This window comes from Ambystoma mexicanum, chromosome 1q, assembly GCF_040938575.1.
Source record: "Ambystoma mexicanum isolate Mex_15411 chromosome 1q, UKY_AmexF1_1, whole genome shotgun sequence".
NCBI classification, from domain to species: domain Eukaryota; kingdom Metazoa; phylum Chordata; class Amphibia; order Caudata; family Ambystomatidae; genus Ambystoma; species Ambystoma mexicanum.
The window spans coordinates 792,920,458-792,942,172 of record NC_090922.1 but is presented as its reverse complement, the minus strand read 5'-3'; the positions used below and the strand labels follow the sequence as shown (position 1 = coordinate 792,942,172).

The window sequence follows — 21,715 nt, the reverse complement described above, 5'->3', positions numbered from 1 at the left end:
TAAATAATAGTATTTTAAATGCAGCAGAACTCTAAAACATGGTCTTCAGTCACATGGATGAGTGAAAATAGATAATCATGACGTGCTATGCCAACTCCAGGAGACAGAGTATGCTACACTCCCCCGTATTCTCCAGAGCAAGGAACATTTCCAAGGCCAAGATCAAAGCCTTAATTGACTGCAAGGGTGATGATAGATGACAGGCTAATTGGTGGGAAGCTATGGTCAAGACCAACCCACGAGCACCTGGATGCCAGCCTGCGTGCTGCTGGCGTATATGGAAAAGAACAGTGAGGTAGAAGGATGCCAACCAATTATAGAGGGCCACGTAATAGAGAGCCCCATAGTTTGTGTAACCAATGGGACGTTGTGTATTTCAGGACATTCATAGTGACCTGTATGAGAGGAGGACTTAGTTGCCCCACCTGATTTTAGAGATCCAATCACCTTGCCAACAAGTATGAAACGTATACCTAGATGTTCCCTTTAAGCCTTTCCAAATAGGTTTTTGAAGTTTGCCACGTAGGATGACATCAATGAGGATGAGTTTTTACTATATAACCTGCTTTTTTATGAACCTTGCTGAGTGAAAAGATCGACACAATCGTCGCTGTTAGTTGTAACTCCCTGTTTTAGACTATTTTTAATAAAACAGATGTGATTTGCCAACTTCCTGAGTTTGTTTTATTATTGATGTTTGAGTATCTTCTGCATCCCCATCCATCTCAAAGTATTGCTATCTCATCTTAAAGGGCGGCGTCAGTTACCCCAGTTCAGTGACATGTTTTGGCCTGATCCACAATCAGCGATGGCTTGATCGGTAATGAGGCACCACAGACAAACCTGATGAGCATCGGTCAATTACACTTTTGTTTCGCAATCTCAACACCTTTGAAACGGGAGGGTTTTAGAGTCAACATGTTCACCGAAAGGTGTCGTTTCTTTGAATGCATCAGAATTATTTTTTTGGAGGCATCGAAGGATAGAGAAGCACACTGAGCATGCAGAAAAAAGTAACTGAAGTCATGGGGCACAGTGCGGCCTACTTGTACCAACACAAACATCAAGACTGGACTCTATGATGACAGCGCCAAAGATCCTCTACGGCAGAGCCCCCTGCTACAGGAAGAATATGTCTAAAATGAGGAATCCTTGGGAGGACACAATCCATTAGAAATATATTTCTTTTTGAAGTGTCTACTCATTATTGCTTCACATTTATATGAGTACTATAAGATGTAAGATTTTTTCTTTACAAATTTGATGTGGACAACATGAGTATATGGCTGTGTTTATTTTTGTCAGACTGATGCCTTAAAGTACTTTTTAAGCTAAACATGTCAGAATGTTTATGAAGTTATACAATCTTTTGTAAATTAAAAGGATACTACAAAGAGTACACTTGATTAGTGCATTTTTTAAGCAAAAATAAAATAATAAAACCAACATATCCCATCAGAAAAATTATAGCTCTTTAATGACGTTAACAATAAATGGGCTTCAGCAAATAGGTTGCACCTTTAATTGTTCTCATGACCGTACAATTGATTAAATGATGTATATCATGTACTAAGAAGTGCAAAATATTTGTGTGTCAGGAAATTGTGCCCTGATACGCTTGTTCTACAGTATTTATATGTATGTGACAAAACACTGGTGTACAGACTTCAGATTATTCTGCTTTTACCAAAGTAAACTACAGCTATAATGTCCAAATAATTACTCCTTTTACACAAAAGCATCCTTCTATTCCTTTTCTAAAACAAACTAGAGGGTATTTAAAGAAAATAAAGCATCCAACTAAAAGTTGATAAGTTGATTACAACACCACCAGCACTAGTGTTTACCACCCCTTAGCATCCAAAAGGGAAACACTTAATTTTTAGAAAGGCTTCCTAAAAACAGACACTTTATTCCTTTGCCTGAAGATAAGATTTAATTACCTTTGTCAATTACTTCAGCAACAACGAAATCCTTTTCTTCCAAATCCAGATCCAACATTTCCAGAAAACGCTCCTGTATATCTCCCACAGTCTCGTCCCGAAACATATAGTCACACAGTCTTACTGTGGATCCGGCAATTGGCGCAAAGACTCTCAAAGGCAGCGTGTGTGTTTTATTGGCGAACGCTGCGAAATTAAAGCATAGCATGTCAAAAGACTACATTTCACAAACATATTCAATCAGGAAGCCAAAACAATAATATTCTTTTGTGCCACAACTCCATTAATGTACTAGTACATAGAATTCTCCATGTATTCATAAAAGATACAGGCAACATGCTTGGCTGTTATGGCATTTTGTGTAGGGGTACTGGACAGGCAGCAGTTGGCAGTGTAGGGATGATCCCTTAAAACCTAACCAGTATGTTTATTCACTCGTGGACCAGAACACACTAGTATTCAGACCGCTCTACCTAGTCATGAGTCAGATGATGAAAATATTAATGATACTGCATCTGTGATGTAAGGAGGCATCTCATATTTCTTTGTTGTAACAGCAAGCTACGGAACCCGTTGATCACAACTATCAGATCACTCCAGCCACCATGTGTGTTTCCTCACCCCCCTATAGTCATCAGAGTTCCAAACCAACTCAAAACATTTCCTCCGGCATATGAAATGTGTGGTGGGGAGCTGGGATGGAAGACCACCACACCCATGTCTACTAGTGTGACCACACTGTATCCGTTTATTGTTGCTTTTCTGACAAAGGATGACCAACCCTCCTAACCAGAAGTAATAAAAAAATAAGGTATTGCCAAAATCATTACCATTTCCACCCCAAGACATATGAGCAACTGTTCTCATTACATCTGCGGCCAAGGCATCCAGAAAGTCCACAAATTATCCTGCCAGGCCTGCTCATCCGCTCGATGAATTCTGAAAAGTTATGCGGACTAAAATAAGGTCCCCTGACAGTACCATAAATAGTTTAGATCAGCGACAGCTATTTTGCTTGCAATATTTAATTATTTATAAGGCGCAAACAGCCCAAGGGTTTCGAGGCGCTGTTACAAGAGGACAACTTAGTTACAAGGCATGTGCATATAAGTTACATGTAAAACATTATTTACAATAAGGCAGTGACAAATAGTGCTCTACATGGCATATTATGTACGAAAGCTAAACAGCTGGCGGGTTCAGCCATATAGCAAGGCTTTGATAGCTATGTGGAAAAGTGAGTGGGATGTTTCTCCTCTGAGCTGGGTTGGGAGGGAGTTCCATTGCATGGCAGTGATGAATGGGAAGCATTAGCCACCAGCTCTAGTTCGTTTGACTTTGCGCAATTTTTTATTATAAGCACCGATCGCATATTAATGAGAAATACTCCAATGACCAACATTAATGAGACAAACGTCTTTAAAACATTTTCACTTGGCAGATTTCACAAATATATTGTCTAACAAATATGTAATCGCTGAACTATGGGCTATTATGTATACTTATATTGAATGTTATGTGATGAATCCGGTGGAGTCATCATGGAAATCCCGGCACTATCTCCTCTGATGTGGCCAGGGGACGACAGCCGCTACCTGACCCTGGGGGCGGCAATAAGAGGAAGGACCACATGGGAGGAGACAGTCTCCGGGGAGATGTCATAACTCCATCAGGTGAGACGTGATATCCCCCATTTTTGCTTGAGAGTAACCGTCCCGTGTCTGAGAAACTCATGGCCTATTGCTACGTTTCCACTGTTTTTCCCATGAAGAACAGGGAAATCCTTCTAGTTAAATCTGTGTAACACCCTTGTCAGGCTGATGGAATCACCTTTTTTCATTCCACTCATCAATCTATGAAAAATGACTTCCCATCAAGACCATTGTAAATGTTTGACTAATGGAACTTGGTTGAGCATTTCCAGCAATTTCTTTTGTGGGTTGACATCTTTTAAGTCCCATGATGCTGCCACAGTGAACTGAGTGTTGGTAATGGCCTTGATTGACTCAGGCAGTAAACAGACAGCAATAAGGGCTGGCAATTTCCACAAGGGAATTTAAAAGGAGAAACCCCATTAAAATGACCTGTGTTCACGGAGATGGGGAGTTGTACCACAAGACACCTGTCACCAACCGAGTGCAGGGGGAGTTGACCCAAATCAACGCTGCCATTATTCCTGGGCTACCGGAAGAAACTAGAATTGGCACCGATTTCTGAGCTTTGAAACTATTCAAAGAAGTGCCATCAAAGCTTTGTTCGCCTATTTTCCCTTAGAGTCCTGGGATGAAAATGGTTTTGTTCAAGAAGGGCCTATCTGGAACTGGGAATCCAAATCTGGAAAATAATAGTTCCTGTGTAGGGGGATCCACTGAGAAACATTCATGTCCTTGCCCTTGTGCGTGAAGCCGCATTTTAAGGGGAAGGGTATGTGATGAATCCGATGGAGTCATTACGGAACTCCCAGCAGTAACTGCCTGGTCCTGACCCTGGGGTCAGCAATAAGAGGGAGGACCACATGGGAGGAGACGGGCACCGGGGAGATGTCATGACTCCATCTAATGAAACCTGGTATCCGCCATGTTTTCCTTGAGAATAATCCTTCCGTGTCTGAGACCCTCATGGTTTATTGCCAGGTTTCCACACATTTTTCCAATGAACAACAGGGAAACCCCTCTAGTTAAATCTGTGAACCACCATTGTCAGTCTGATAGAATCACCTTTTTTCCTTCCACTTATCAATCATCCATTTCCATGAGTCAAACATTTACAATGGACTTCTGTTCCTAGAATTCACAAAACACTGAGATGAAGAAGAGAGAGGATCAAGTAAGGCGGAACAAGAGACTGTGAACCTAGTGCGTGTTCTACTGTTTCCCGGTATGGTGGTGCCAAGAGGCTCACAGCCCAGTGAAGAAACTGCAGAACTGAGAGACGCTGAGGGAACCCCAGGAGCATGTAGAGAACTCCTGGGCATTCGCAGAAGCAGGGGAGGAGCAGTTTGCTTACTGAAGCCAACAAGACAGCAGCTGTATTGGGAAAAAGCTGTGGAGGACCGGCGAGCGAAGTAAAGGAGACTGCGCAAGAGATAGAGACGTGGAAAACCTTCCCCGACTGACCACAAGAGAAGAAATCGATGCCAGCAGAAGCCAGTGAGTTATCCTGAGAGGAATGGGGACACCAAGGCACTGAGGCATATCGGCGAACACGCAGAGGACGTGTAACTGAAAATTACCTGCATGAATGGAGAAAAGAGATAGACATAGTAAAAGGGAATTTGAATTGCAAATGAACCCTTTTCTTATGTGTAGTTGTACACAGTGTCAATACGAAGCAAGCAGAAGAAAGATAATACATCGGAAAAATGCATTATCAAATACAATATACAGAAGAGTTTTTGAGAGGGTGACAACCCCATATGAATAGAAGCAGATGTCCTGGCAGGGACATATACCAGGGAATTGAATAAGAAGACAGAGTGTTGTATGTAAGTGTTACAGTGGGCCTGTTACATTGGGCCAGGAGAGGCACAAAGAACAATTCTTGAAAGGAACCCAAAGTTGTGCAACAGTTGTCATACAGGAGTTGTAGTCAGCAAAGAGAGGCTCAAAGTCTGAAGTCAAAGGATTATTGTACAAGTTTTGTGTTTTGCCAGAAGACGCCCCAAAGAACTATGGTGTATGGAAATCTCAAAGAGTAAAGACAAATCAAGGGGAAGGAAACTATCCTCTTCAACCCAGAACTGTGTCATCGAGGAACCTCTTGTTTAATTGTGTATTCTTCCTTTTTTAACACTTTTTTCCAAACCAACCAAGGTTAAAGACAAATTCCCTTCTTCACTTTAGAGTTAAGTTCGTAGTGTGAGGATCAGAATAGAACGCTGGACACCGGGCAGTTTTACTTTTGACATCCTTCAACGGACATAGCCTTCGTTTTTGTTTAGGTAGGGAAATCCTCTTAGAGCAGGGTCAGAGAGGACTTTTCACAACCCCAATTTCTTTAATAAATGCCTGTAACCAAAAACATGGCAAACTTGTGTCAGACTATTTTCGGACTCCTAAGAGTTAAGCTGAATATGTCAATGGTAGCCTCTGTAATGGTGCTTTGAAACGTTACTAAATAATGTTTAACTGTGACTTAAGATGGTGCCCAGTTGGACTCGATATAAGTCGCTTTTCTCTTTCTATTGCCGAAATGCCCACATATTTTCACAGGTGTTTTACTGTCGACTATAAATTCTCCAAGAACAAAAGCTCCGGTTTAACTGCTGGAAATTAAATAGAGGAGTGACATGGCTTAACGTCAAGATTATAGATATGTCGTATTGGTGACCTTGGTTAGGTATCTTATGATCAATATTATACTTAGGGAAAGTACACTTACTGAGATATTAATGTTATTGCAGGTTGCAGATTGTTTTACCCAAAGAAATTCTACATTTGAGTGACTTGAAACAACAGGGCTGAGTCCACTTTAGATTCCGGTGTTATTTATTGATGGAATAAAATATATTTTTGATATGTGCATCATGGATGGATACTGATTTATAAATACTAATAAACACAACGAATGACAACCCCAAGATATTTCTAACAGTGAGGCAGATTGAAATTCTGCGTAACAAGTTAGTTAGGTCGGCTTTTATTGTATTTTTTTATTAAATGCCCCACAGCTCAATGAATAAGATTATTAATAGATATCTTATTAAATTGTAGGATTTATGTTCAGGACTGTGCACTGATGAAGGCTAGAGAACTGTTCAAAACACGTTGGGTCACTTTACTACAGTCATATATGTTTTAAGAACTTGAATAAGTTATATTGAAGCATCATCAGAAATGTTGATTGGACAAATTCATTTAGATATGTATTCATTGTAGAAAAATGAAGAATTGCTACATTGTTTGAGCAAGTGTTATGAAAAACATGTACATATGATGTTAATTGGACACATTTTGAATTAAATGTATAAATGTGTTAGGAAGCTAATTGTTTAACAGTTTCAAATATATAATTATTTTCAGATTATATAGAATTTCCCATTAAATCTCAATTCATTCTAAGAGAAGAGTTAGTCACTCGATTAGAGTGCAGTAGGTCCAAAACAGGCGAGCTGTTGAGACTATTTTCATATTTTTTTGGAACAGAGCTGCGTTCTGGATGCTTGTCCCTCCGAGGGCGGGAAAGCTGTAACCTGTGGACCAAATTGTGCCCAGCTGTGCAGGGCTGCATGCTGGTTCACTGAGGAAAATATACAAATAACAGAGACACCATGGAATGGTATGGGGAAAATATTTTATTGAATGTAAATGGGTTATTTACATGTGGATTTACCCGGACTGAACCATCCCAACACACCATGGCGCTAGATATAATGTGGGAAGAAAGAAAAAAAAATGGACAGATCTCCCCTGCCCAAGAGTGGGCTGGGTAGGAGAGAATAAACATTCTTAAAGTGATTGTTGAAAAAAAAAATTGTGGGGAATGAGAAAAAGAAAAGAGCCATCACATCTCAGCTCTCTGGGCGGCCGTAGACTCCAGCGACTAAAATGAGGCAGCCCCACGTAGCACACAGGGCCACTTCAAAGGACATGCATTGAAGTGTGGGGCGCACGTATGGTGAAGTGGTGCCCCATGTAGTGAAGGGTACACCACAAACAAAAAGCAAAAGACTGAGGTGTAACAGCCCCATTTTCCAGCAGGGGCAAACCCCATTGCCAAAAACAGAACCACCACTGGTACTGAAAAGAGGTGATTGTGCATTATGATATATATGTATGTGTTAATTTTTATTATGTATTTACAGGTTTAACATGTGTATGTTTACAGTTATAAGATTTTAGTGCATGCTAATAATTCAGTAGGGGTTTATGTATTAGGATGTATATAGATTTGGGCAGAAGTATAGATAAGGAAGTGGGGAGGGATATGGAAGTGCTGTGTGGTACCCTGGCATGAGACAGGTAAGGGAAGTTGCGGCCTGCCAAACGCCACGGAGGGGGTGAGGCCACCGACTGGAGCCATCTTGTGGCCCTGGTCTGCAGTGGGGGATGTCAGGTAGGGGTTAGGGATCTGTCCCGTCAGTTCCTCCTTTAAGTCTCTGTTTGACCCCTCAAGGGGGGGGGTGGTCTGATGGGGCAGATCACTCAGAGGGAACTCACAACAGGGGACCAGAGAAGAGTTGTATTTATAGGGAAAATGTTTAGAGAGTTCTTTTAGGTTTTATAAATAAGCATGGGTCTCATTTGGACCCGTAAGCAATTCACCTTGGTGTCTGTGTCACAATGGAGTGAAGAAGACTGTGGGTGTAGCCCAGCTCCTGTTTTAACAACAATTTTATTTTCAGATGGTGCAGTTCCCCTTCCTATCAAGCTGGTCTTGGGGGTGATAGTGGCTGGTTCCGGTCCGAGGCCTGAGGTAGGAAAAGCACAATCTCTGGCCCAGGCGGGGGCCAGAAAACATGGACTACACAGCCATGTCCCGCTCAGAATGTTGGACTTCACTGAAGAACTGGAGTCAGAAAGGACTTCTTTAGGTTAATGGAAAACCCAAGGTATGTGGAAGGGTAAACATCATCCAGAGGTCCTCAACCACTCTCTCCTCACGCCTAACCTTCACAAGACAGTCAATGTAAGAAAGACATGCACCGAAGACGAGCTACCACCGCTCGAGTTCAAAGGGCCAAAACAAGGCCAAATGAGAGTACCTAATAGAAGTAATTAATGCATTTCACCAAAATACAAAGGTACTTCTGATGGTTGGGGTGGATAGGGGCGTGAAATTGCACGTCCTGCAGGTTTAAAGACTTGGAGGATCTTGACAAGGGTGACTCTCCTGAATTGGTCCTTCTGAAGGAGCTTCTTTATGGTTCTCAAATCCAAAAGGTTCTGAAGAACTTTCGCTGTTAGAGACAAGGAAGCAGCAGAAATACCAAACTGGAAGTCCAAATTCCACTGATGGTACATATTGTACAGCTTCCTTCAGCAGCCGAGGCCTTTCCAATGGCTGCAGTACCAGAAGGGGCATGGAAGAAGGTACCGTGGGGCTTCTGTAAGGATGGGAGGCAAGAACCCTAATCCACAATGTCAAGGCCCCAGTGGTCTGAGTTTGTGGCTTCCCATTCATGGTTATAAAGTCATATTGTGCCCCTGATAACATTTTGGGCTTGGGTGCGAGAGGGAACAGAAGCAGTGTACCTGCCCTTCCCAGCTCGTCTGTCTCAGGAGGGGTGGATATTGTGTCTGCCTTGCTGGTTTTTATTGGCTGGACGTGACCAAACCTTGAAACTCTTAGGGTGAAAAAGTACAGGTAAAAGCACCCTTTCACACAAGTTAAAGATTAAGTGGTAGGTTCTGGCAGTCCTAGAAATGGTGCTGTGGCTCTAGGTCTTTTAAGGTTTACAAGACTCATCAGTTCAGCTGCCAAATAAATGGAGCCATCAATTGTCAAATTAAGGAGCCATAAACAGTTACACCTTACCTAAGCTTCAGTTGTATTTATTATAGAGTTTACATAGCACTTTTATCCAAACCACTGAACAGAGACAACAGTACAATCAATGTAAAGGTGACAACATACACTATAAACACAATCTCACAAAAGCAAGAGTTCCAAATGGTTTAGGAAGACCCAGACTAAACAGGTAAAGTTTAAGACGTTTCTTGAAAAGATTAAGAGTGTGACAGGAATGAATGTCCAGCGGAAAGGCATTCAAATGTTTAGAGATAGAAATTGAAAAGATCAAAATCAAAATGGTGCACATGGTGGATAAGGAACAGAACAAAGAAATTGCAAAGCAGAACAAAGATCTCTAGATGGACAATATGAAGAAATCAAGGGCAGAAAGAAGGGGTGCAGGGCATGAACACTCAAAGACGGGATATAGAAAATTAAATGTAAACCATGGTTACATTGGGAGCCAGTGAAGACTAACCAAATAAGTAGATATATTGGATGTCAAAGGAAGGCAACAATGTAATTCTCACTGTCAAGTGTAAAATTGAACATAATGGAGGAATAGCATAATTAGGAAGCCAAACATATAAAGAACAACAGTAGTTAAAATGAGATAGAACGATAGTTTGCAAGAGTATTTTAGTAGTGAAAGTTATGTTTCTTAATTGTCCTAATATATACAAAGGTGGTATTGACATGATTGGACCACAGTGGCAATTTGGGGTTCAAGAGAAAGAAAGCACTTGGTGACACGCAGGAAGGTGGAGGGGAGGAAAGGAAATAGCCCGGGGAGGTGGAAAGAAAGAATAACCAGGGACAAATCGTTTTTCAGTTATTTTAGTGTTAAGACCAGTGCTGCAGATAACATTTGGAAGTAATATACTACCTATTTTTTTAAAGTTGGGAGTACACATTTTTTTTTATGAAGTAAAAATGTAAGTTCAATTTCCAATGGGAGTATTTTATAAGTGGATAAAAGTATATTTGAGCTGGAAAACGCAAATGTTTTTGTAATCATTGTTTCTTTGCACCTTTGCATTCATGTACAACAATATACACATGTTGACTTCTTTGGTACTGCGTGCACTACTGGTACATGGAGCTGTGTGGATAAAAGCAGAGGCATAGGCTCCTATGTGTCCGGTTCCTATTTTTTGGGTGTGACTATTTTTACTCCCTATTTTTATTTTCTGGGAGTATTTGCCTATTTTTAGGCAGTAAAAGTGGCTGATACACCTCTTATTTGTAGAGCTGGTTAACACAAATAAACCAAGAAGCCATCCATAATTTAACAGCAGAGAGACAAGCGAACGGTCGTTGATGAATAGAATCGTCGAATGCGGAGAAAGCAATACAAATCTGGGTATTGTCAGCATATAAATGTGCCTGAAACCCATAGTGAAAAATCCAAGTAACAAAGGGTGATGTGTAGAGTAAGAATAAAATTGGGCCTAGAACAGAACCCTGTGGAACACCCCAAGACATAGGGTGTAACAGAGACAGACCCCTTCCAAGAGACATCAAATGAATGGTCAGACAGACAGGAGAGAACGCCCTAAAGAGCGGTGTCAGAGAACCCTAAGGAAGCAAGTCTGTAGGGAAGTGTAGAATGATCCGCTATATCATAATCACCGCCAAAATCAAGTAAGACAAGAATAGATGATGGTGTAAGATGACAAGCATGAAGAATTGAATTTAGGAGAGAAAGAAGAGTGTTTTTCATATAAAAGCCAGGACGGAATCCAGCTTGATGACAAGAAACTGGGAGAAGAATGCAGGTTTTCCCAAAATGGTGGTTAAGAGGCTTTCCACAAACGTTTCCATTGGGCCTTTGAGAGATGACTCGGGTACCCCAACTATCTGCACATTATTACACCTAGAATGGGATTCAAGATCTTCACTTTTCATCTAAACTGAGGCTTATTCCTTATTCAGAATCCCTAGGTCAGCTTCAATTGTGGAAAGTCTGTCCTCTGTTTCCCCAATCCTGGTCTCGGTATTGGTAATACGGCCACTTTCTTTCTCCAGCTTTGGGCGAATGGAGTAAATATTTCCCGTCAGATTACCAAGCTTGGAGTTGACCACTGCGAATCCCAGCTACATGTCCTCCATTATAGGGTCTGGGCGGGATTGCGTGCAAGCGCAGCCAGCATCACCCGCTCCTGCCATCAACATAGATGAGCTATAACAGACACTTGTAGGAGTATTCGTAAATGTGTCCATCGGGCCATGTTTTTTTATTAGTCCACCCAAGGTCATGATTGTAGGAGTTAGGGAGGAGTGTGGGGGAGTAGAGTCTTTAGCAGGGTAGGACCATAACCCCAGTGCTACAAATTGCTGGTGACCCTGGGGAAGGTATGTGGCCAACCTCCAAATACGCCTGGAGTGTCCCACCAATGAATCACCATTCACAGCGCAAAACTCATCAACGCCAGCTTGACCCGATCCAGTCTCTGCCCACCCACTGCAAATCAAATTGTATGCTGCCGCACGGGCCCAGCCATCAGCAAACCGAGCGCGATGATCCCATTGAAAGCAGCCAGAAGGGGAAAACAGTTGCCGGCCCAAAAAAGACATTGGTGCACATTCAGTGCCAAGTCAAGGCACCAGGGTAGTCGCTGCTTCGTCCTGACACCGGTACCAGCAAGTAAGGGCACACTGCTCAGCCAACAGGTTCAGACCACCAATGCCCACCCATGGTCCGCCTCTCCTCCACAAGCTGGGGAACCCATTGGGCTGAACATTCATGGTGGTGTTGCTGGTAAAGCAAGCTTTGGCACTCTTGAAGCTGTTCTGCCTGGGTCCGGTCTGGCGCACACAAGCTCCACCAGCAGGCCCCAAGATGCAGCAGTCGCCAGAGCCCCGTATCACTAGAAGGAGAGGCACGATTAGAGGCACACCATGCAGCTGGGTTTCGAGGAGGAGGGTGGGAATTTTCACATGGCTATGCAGCCTCTATATAGAGGATTTAAAAATAATCTTCCGTCGGGCTTGTGAGCTGCGTGCCCAGGCAGCCATCTTAGTCACCGCTCAACAGCCCTGCACTCAGCCACATTTTTAAAACATTTAAGATTTAAATAGGATTTATTATTTTTTTCAAAAATGTTTTTATTATTTATAAAGGTTCATGAACAAATAATATAGGACAATCATTTGTATGTACATATAGTAGAATAGATACAAATGTAACTCATGTATCATAGTCGTAATGCAAAAGGAGTCAAAAGAAATGGGGGGAATGATCATTAGGATTTTATTGAACAATCGTTGTGCTTCATACAGCCAAATAATGCAAAATCACATTAAGAAATGATTAATCTTATAGAACATTGAATAATACACTTTTTTCATGATGGGCCTGGGAGGTTTGTTTCCTTTTTTGAGTGGCACTATACAGAGACGTTTTTATAGGAGGGCAAAAGGGGCACTTGCCCAGGGCCCCCAGCTTGGAGGGGGTCCCACAAGGCTGCCTGATCTGAAGAAGTAAGATTTCATTGTTCACCAGTCTTAAATCGCACACGTCAGGATATTTTATGGGCTGCTGCTGAGGCTCTAAACCCACTGCCTTTCTGTTTTGACAAGTACATTCTGCCTTGATCAATTCATCATGTATTGCTTTCTGTGTTCACTGTGGTTGGTATACATAGTTTGTGTGTTCCTTACGGCACAACTCTGTAGCATTCTTTCCATTCTTTCCTTCCTGTGGGAATTATGTTGATCATGTGCAATAGGCAACAGTGAAATGCATATTGATAAATTGAGTGCCACAATAGTTCAGAAGTTAGCTCAGTGTGTGAAGCACCTGTTGCGGAGATATGTGTTCATATGCAAAATTTGAATATCACATTCCAGTCAGGCTGGCTGAGCCTTTCCTATGTCTGAAGATTATACAACTGACTGCATATGTACTTGGTTTTGCAGAACAACATCTGCTATTATCAGAAATGTTTCTGCACCAGATAGCGGTTGCTATCAAAACCTAACATATCATCCGTATGGTGAAGGTCTAGAAATTGGTTTGTTCAGATGGGGTGTTGTAAAACCTATGCAATCACCTCCAATAACGGCATAAACGGTTAGTCCAAGAGTTGAATAAGTATCTAAATGCAAGACTATGGAATGAAAGCGTTCATGCTTGTATCCTGGATTTGCCAGCAGACGATACATTGATCCTAGTCAAATCATCTAATATATCTTACATTACTGTGCTGTCTTCTCTGAGGTTTGCCTTCTTGCATGCTGCTGGCATCGTTTAGCCCATTACTTGATCTTTTTTCTCATGTAGGCCATTTGGGTGGAAGGGTTGGTAGACAGAAGAGAGAGGACCAGATGTTGCAGGCCTCAGGCAAGCATATATTAAGGTCTGCTTGTTTGACACAAAAAACGGTTTGCTTTTTGGTAAATGTCAAAGGTTTTTATGCATGTTTATAAATGGAAATGTCACAAGCCATTGTTTTGGAAGTATTTAAAACTTTAACATACAAAAGACAACCCAGATTAAATGTGTTAAATCACATCGATTGGTATGCTGGTACTTATATACTCCACTTGATGGAGAGAATGAAGCTAGAACCATTCCCATTTTGCATAACACCCTTCTGTAATATTTTGTTTAAAAATGGTCATGTTTGGTAATGTGATTTGTGTACTTTCAAGGTCCGTTTTTTTTAAAATGAGATTGTTTTAGTTCATGGTAAGAACTGGAAAAGAAAGTGTTCACATGCAGAAATTGCAGAGTTGGCACAAATCCCAGGTTCACCCCTTCAACCCTTAACCAATGTGTGATCCTGGGGATCTCATTTAATGTTGCATTGCCTAACCTCTCAATATTGCCAGTCCCTAAACCTTTCAAAATTGTCAGCCCTTCAGAGTGATTTCCTTCTTATGGTATGATCTTCATAAAAGCCTTATTAGTGGCTTCACTGGCTATAGGGTTGCTTCCACTTTAATAGTGAGAATATTTAGCACACCACAGGCATTTGTTCCTTTGATATCTAATGGCAAAACTATTTGAAAACCATATCACCACTTCTAATCTCAGTGTGTCTGGATAAAGACACCTTCCTGGTAGCTTCTAATATGCATCTACTATCCATGCTACTGTACGTGTAGCTTTCTCCTTACTTCCAATTGGTCTGCTCTATTCATGCATGAGCACTTTTGCATTCTGTGAGGCAGCTAATGCGAGTTCTCTGACTTATGTGTTACATGTACCTTTTACGTACGGTCCTGCTATAATCCTACAGGCTGCATATCTTCCTGGATTTTATTGATAAAAAGTATCCTGTATGTACCGTTGGTCTTCAAATGCTACTTGTTTATCATTCTGATTAGAGCAAGAATGAAGAGGATAAGGAGATTGTAAGGTAGTAAATGTGCTTATTATGCTGCGAGACAGCATATAAACCTATAAAGCGGTGAGCGCGATGGCTGGGGGGCGGGGGCGCGACCAGTCTTCTTGATCACTTAATTCGTTTGGTTTGGTGGAGGGGGGTCCCAAAGATGTCCGTGCACAATGCCCCAAAAGTGCTTAAGATGGCCATGGCACTATATAGTTGTGGCTTGCATCGAATGGTGCGCTAGTGGCAGAAGTTTCACAGGTGGAATCCGTGATCCTGGATTATAATCTGTGCCCCATTTTACAGCCATTTTCTCGCATTTTTTTCACAGACATTTCACCCCATTTGTTTGCAACATTTTTATGGGCGGTGCAGCGTTAGGGAATATTTAAAAATACATATATATTTGCAGATGATTTGGGAGATGCTGAAGGGAGGAATGGGGTGGGGCTTGCCCCCCATAAAAATACCACCAAAAATGAGGGGAAACGGCTGGACACATCCTACTCACACCATATTTCTCCTAAGCAATTACAGTGCTGGGTGCTGGGCTCTAGAACAGCCTTCCACTCTCTCTAAAAACAGATACAAATCTGCCCAGTCTTAAGAAACGGTTAAAAACACTGTTTTTGAAATGTTGAATTTGGGATTATTTCATGTTACTGTTTGTATATTAGTGTTTGGTACCGCTTGCGAAAATGTATTGGAAATATATCGTGAAGGTTTATATATAAACCATAACACAATACAAGATAAGCTTTTTTTTTAGAAAATGCTATTCTGGTTAATCTGCATGCCCTGCTCTGTTCTGTACAGTGCTTTTAAACCACACGGTTTGTTCAGCGCTGTATAAAAAAAACTTGCAACATAACATCACATTTGCTTATCTTAATAAACCTGTCATTAATCCAAACATTTCATACATTTCGTAACTGTGGCAACATGAGTATGCATATTGCCATTGAGAACTGCAGAGGATTTACTGCAATGTGACTGCTAACACGGAGCAGGAGATTTAGGCGCAAACCGGTCTGGCCTGATGTTTTGGCGGGGCTCTTTTTCCGTAGTCCGCCTCGGGCGCGCGACTTCAGGGCCCTATAGGTGCAGGTAGGTTTCGGCGCACCATTAATTACTCACACAGACTGCCACTAAAGTACTAAAATGGGCACACATTGCCATCTAGTGGAAACAGAATAACCAAAACAATATGGGAATTTAATAGGGCCAGGTATGGATGGCCAAGTTCTATCTTTGTGTTCTCCCAACGACCATGCACACTCTTATGCCCAGTGGTGGAAATGGGCAGAAATTGGCGAGGGATCGCACAAGGGCCAAGGCGGGGGAGGAGTTTGGGGGGGGGAGGTGCCCGAGGAGGCGAGGTTAAGGGGCGGAGCTGGCAGTTGACCTCCGATCAAAGGAAATGTCCAAAATAATAGTTTCAAACGGCGCTATTTCTTTCATGCTGCTTCTTTTTCAAACGATATATCAATTCCGCTTTAAACCACTTCTGCACACTGGTGAGGAGTTGCTTCCCTATGCAGATAATAGTTTTGACCAGTGTTGCTGAGTAAATATTGTTTTGCATCCCATTTTATTAAAAAAAAACTCCACCTTGGGTACTAGTCAAACATGGTGATTTCTGTTCGCCATAAGCAACGTTTTCTTTTACCTGAACCACACCCAGCACAGCTTCTGCCGCTCCCCTCTGAAAGCAGGTGGGTGGCTGCATCGTGTGTGAAGTTAATAGGGGTATTTATTAATGCAATGTTTGTTGGATACCTGAATATTTATTCATTTATGCAATGTTCGTCGGATACATGTATCCGACGAACATTGCATAAATAAATAAACCGCGTCGTGGCTGAGGACTGTAACTTCCTCTTGTGACCTCTTGCATGGGGTCAACAGAGGAAGTTACAGTTTGCTCGCTGGCGCTTTTCTTTTTCCTTCTCCCCAGCGCAGAGCAGGGGAATGCGGGGGCTGACTCTGGCTGGATCCCGAGATCCCGCTACACATCTGGTGCCGGATCTCGTATCCAACGAGAGCCGGCCCAATGACCAGCGCTGCTTATGCCCACTTTAACTCAGTTGGGAGGTGTCTCGTGGGTGCACCTCTTCGGGTAGATCAAGTTGTTAAAAGCAGATGACACATCATCAAGCCGATATGCGACTACCACAGGAAGGGGCAGCATGGCCCCTTGCTTCATAGTCAGGAGTGCAACACATCATGCTTGAAACAAGACTGTTTGCCAACAGCTTAATTCTGTACGTTCCTGGGTTTAACAAGTTGGAATCTAGTCTCAATTGCTTTAAAGCCACGTCCTTAACCTTATCAAATGAATAGAGTCTTTTTTGGTTTAATAAGTGGTCAATATTAGTAGCTCTGATAGCGCCCACAATAGCTCCTTAAGGCACATTTTCTAACACGTGGATCGAACACGGGCATTGCCATTGGCATTAATAACATTTATCTGTATCCACACTGTGCCCGATCTGTCGGGGTTTCCCGTCTGTGAGGGTCAAAGCTGTGAAAATCCTGCTCCTCGCGATCCAGTGATTTCTTAAGGGCAAGCTCAGCACATGTTGCACCATCACTTCTGGATATTAATATTTCTATTTTTAACACCAGTAAGTGAAAGCACATATGCATATACAAACAGTACAACCAAAGCATATTGACAGTAAAACCTTGTAAACCTACTAGAAAATCTATTCATCTCAGAAGACGTTTGTTGTCGTGTTGTGAGGTAAAGACAAGAAAGAAAGCAGAAAAAAAACAAAAAACAAATCATCAATCACATAACATGTTATATCAATGTCACGCCTACCACCCATCCAACAGATACCATTGTAGAAACAGCAAAGCAACCAGATCATAATGACGATACAATTCAGGGGACATGCAAATTATGCATATATCATGAAGCAATTAACAAATCATTTAGCCATAGGTGTCCAGGAACAGGCCCCAGAGATGATTGAATTTATCAGATTCTCCTCTGTATTTTAAAATCGCCTTCTCGTACGTGGACTGAGTCGGCAAATTCTCCACCAAGTCATCGATGGTGAAGCAGTTGGGGGATTTCCAGGCACACAATATAATTTTATTAGCAAGCATGCAGCCTCTTAATTCCCACCTTTTCTTTGGAAATGACAGGCCTTTCAAGTGGGTGACATCCCCAAGAATCAGAAGTGCAGCCTTTCTCGGGATTGTACACTGCAGCACCAGGCACATCCGCTCTCACACCCCCACCCAGAAATCTCTGGTTTTGGCGTAAAACCATAGCAAGTGACTCAGAGTGCCTGAGGATAGCTCAGGGGGACCACGCTCGCCTTGGAAGTCAAGACGATGAGGAGAAATACAGGTTCGATCCCCAGGTCCACGCTTAGAAACCTCTGGGTATTAAGCGCATTATAAATAACCAATCATAATCATACTGGTCAGTTACACTTCCAGCATTTGTCATTATCTAAGAGACATCTTTTAAACATTCTTTCTGGTGGCCAATATGCTCTAAAAAGCAGTTTAGTTTGTGTGGCTCTCAGCCTCCAATTCAATGCTCGAGAAGAAGACATTATTGCAACATCTCTCCCAACATTCAGGACTAACTTCCTCGCTCAGTTCACCAGCCCAGACGATTGCAAGCTCAGAGACATTCTTAGTTTTGATGCAAGGATATTGTACACGGTGGCAGCAGGATGACTTGCTCGGTCACAGAGTTCCAAGGTTAACGAGGCAGTGCTTTGGCCGCAATTCTCAGGTGTGAGCTCAAGTTTAGCAGATATCTGACCTCTCAGTTGTCTATATTCTGCGTAGCTGCAATCTATAAAGCCAAACTCCCACTTCAAACAAGTAAATGGGATTCATGCTCCGTTTTCAAGGTCGTCTTTGATGTATCGAATTCCGCTCAGATACCAGGACGGCCAGAATAGCAGTTTTCCTTGTCTGGTTAATGATGGATTCAGCCAAATGGATGCTTCGGGAAAAATAAAGGGGTTGCAAACCAGGCGTTTGATAAGGAGTGCCAGCATTCGCGCAAAAAGGTGGTAAGAGGGTTCTATGTAATAATGTCGCCACAAAAATCTCGCCATGCAAAAATATCGCCGAAAAATGGCCGTTTTTTGTGGCAACATAATTGCATGGAACATGCGGGGGACACCCCCACAACCCCCAAACCGTTTTTATTTAAAAAAAAAAATGTTTTTGCCCCTGTCCCCATATATATGGTCACCCAAATAATATCGCCACGACATTTTCCCGGCGATATTATTTACGGTGACCATATATATGGCAATATTATTACCTGATACCGGTAAGAGGACTCAGCTGCCTGGATCCCTTTGATGTTGTAGATAACAAGGCCCGGGGTTCCAGTTCAAATACACGGTTGGATTCAAATTCAGCCCACTTGTCTGATTCAGTTTCCACCATCCGACTCAAATGCCTCATTGTGAATGCTAGATGGTATTCAAAGAAATCCGGCAAATTCATGCCACCCTGTTTCAATGGTAGCTGCATCTTTCTCAAAGCAAGTCTAGGTTGTTTGCCATACCACAGAAATGTTTGCATTAGTGCATCGAGCTCCTTAAATATCTGTTTGATGTTTTCAATTGAAACATGGATAGGACATAATTGACTATGTGCCATGTTCATCTTAATGCAATTTACCTTGCCCCATAGTAAAAGCTTTAGAAGTGCCCATCAATGAATATCTACTCAGAGTTTTGATATTAGGCAATCAAAGTTGATCCTAGGCAATGCCTTCACCTCAGGGCTAATCCAAGCTCCTAAATACTTTATCCGTTCTGCACACCAAGTAAAATCCATGTTGCCAAACATGAGGCATGCATGACCCGGAGATGGGAAGAACCTCCGACTTGCTCTAGTTAACTTTGTATCCGGAAACGTCAGAAAATAACCAGATATCATGCATCAGATAGGACATGCTCAGTTCAGGGTCACGTACAACCACCAACAGATCATTCTCATAAAGCCAGAGCTTAGCGGAACATCCAACATTTCCAATTCCATGTATATTTCCATTGGCCCTAGGCATTATCGCCAGAGGTTCCATTGCTAGGATAAACAATAATGCAGAAAGCGGGCAACCTTGTCCCTCTTCTCAGTTCAAATGACTCAGACTAATCAATTTGTGAGCACACTTGCAGTTGGACTCGCATACAGTAGACCCAACCAATCCAGAAAGGTTGTCCAAATTCAATTGTCTTCAGACTTTCAAACAGGTACAGCCATTCTATCCCATCAAAGGCCTTCTCTGCAGCGAGTGAGCTTGTCACCACCGGAGTCTCCATCTTGCTACCTTCTTCGATGGTCAAAAGTAATTTCCGCATATTGTCTGCCTCACATCTTCCAGTTACAAAACCAACTTGAATTTTGTGTTCGAATTTGCACAACGTTCTCCAATCTTCTAGCTAATATTTTTGCTAACAATTTGCAGTCGGTATTTATCAGACTAATTGGCCTTTATTTTTCACACCTTGTGGGAGACTTATGCTTCTTCAACAATACGGTCACCAGTGCATGTCTCATGGAGATTGGTAGCATTCCTTTCTCAAGTGATGCAGAGTACACATCAGGCAGCATTCCAAGTGCACTTTCGGGCAATATCTGGTAGAACTCTGCCGGGAGACCATCTACTCCAGGTGTTTTGTTACCCCTTAGTCTGAGGATTGCCAAACGGATGTCCTCCACAGAGATTGTGGCTTCTAACAGGGCTGCAAGATCTTCTGACAATCTGGGAACTTGAATCTGATTTTAAAAAGAGGCAATTGATTCTGACTCGCTCCTGAATACGGATTCATATATGTGTTCATAAAAATTCCTTGAATCTAATGTTAATGTCCTTGTGTCTTAACAGCAGGTTGTCAGTGCTATCTCTCACTGCCGTTATCGTCACTTTCTGCCACCTTCAATCTGTATGCAAGTAGTCTGAGCCTTTTCTCCATTTTCAAAGTAATTGCTGTTGCTCCCGAACAATGCATACTCTGCTTTTTCAGAAATTATCTTACTCAATTCATATTTCTCTTTTCTCAGTTCCAATCGTACTGTCTGGTCTCTGCTATCAGCGTAGTGTCATTCAAGAAGCTTTCCCTCCTTTGTGAGCCTCTTCATCTCTTCCTCTTTCTCCTTCCTGAACGGACCAGTCTTTGACATCAGGTATCCTCGCATATAGCATTTCAGTGCTTCCCAGACAGAGAAAATAGAGACTTCGTCTGTTTTGTTTATTTCAATGAAATTATCATTTTCTTTCGCAACCTCTTCCTTTATCTGCTCATTATGTATTACAGAGGTATTCATTCACCAAAAAAAGGTCTTAGTCCGAGTATAATGCAGCGAGAGGCGCATCAACACTGGTGCATGGTCAGTAATCCCAATGAGTCCAATGTCCAAATCATAGCAATTAGGGGTCACACACCCGGAAGCTAGAAAGAAATCAATTCTAGAATAAACATCATGGCTTGCGGAGTGAACACTATAATTCCTTTCTGTTTGAGGCGGCATATGTCTGATAAGTGGAACTCCTCAATCGGATTGCTCACTGCCTGGCGGCTCCGCCTTGGTATTCTACAGAATTCACCTGGCTGTCTTGAATGTGTTGTGTCAGCTCATGAAAAAACAGGGGGTCAACATTATTAGGGGCATACACACAGCATAGCAGAGTTGCAGTGTCTTGGATTTTTACCTTCACAGATATAATCCTACCATCTTCATCCGATTTATTAGCGAGGATCTGTAGAGGCAAGTTCTTCCGAAACAATATAGAACCCCCTCTCTTACTTGCTGTGAATTTTGAAAAGTATGTTTGTCCCACCTAACCTTGCTTAAGTTTACCAGCTTCCACATCGTCAAGATGAGTTTCCTGAAGCATGACTATATCGCAAGACATTGATTTCAAACAGGACAATACCTTTGCAAGTTTAATAGGGTTGTTTAACCCATTTACATGCCAAGAGATAACAT

At 42.1% G+C, this 21,715-nt stretch overlaps 1 protein-coding gene across 6 annotated transcripts in view; it reads right to left on the bottom strand.

Annotated features, from left to right (window-relative positions):
• Positions 1-21,715, bottom strand: part of ODR4 (odr-4 GPCR localization factor homolog) — a 1,066,769-nt gene that overhangs the window by 207,153 nt on the left and 837,901 nt on the right. For 5 of the 6 annotated variants that reach the window (XM_069641378.1, XM_069641382.1, XM_069641381.1 and 2 more), the window contains one exon: positions 1,944-2,129. The exons of the other annotated variant lie outside the window; for it this stretch is intronic. In XM_069641378.1, coding sequence (XP_069497479.1) covers positions 1,944-2,129 — 186 coding nt within the window. The remainder of the gene's footprint in view (positions 1-1,943; positions 2,130-21,715) is intronic. 6 annotated transcript variants of the gene reach the window in all.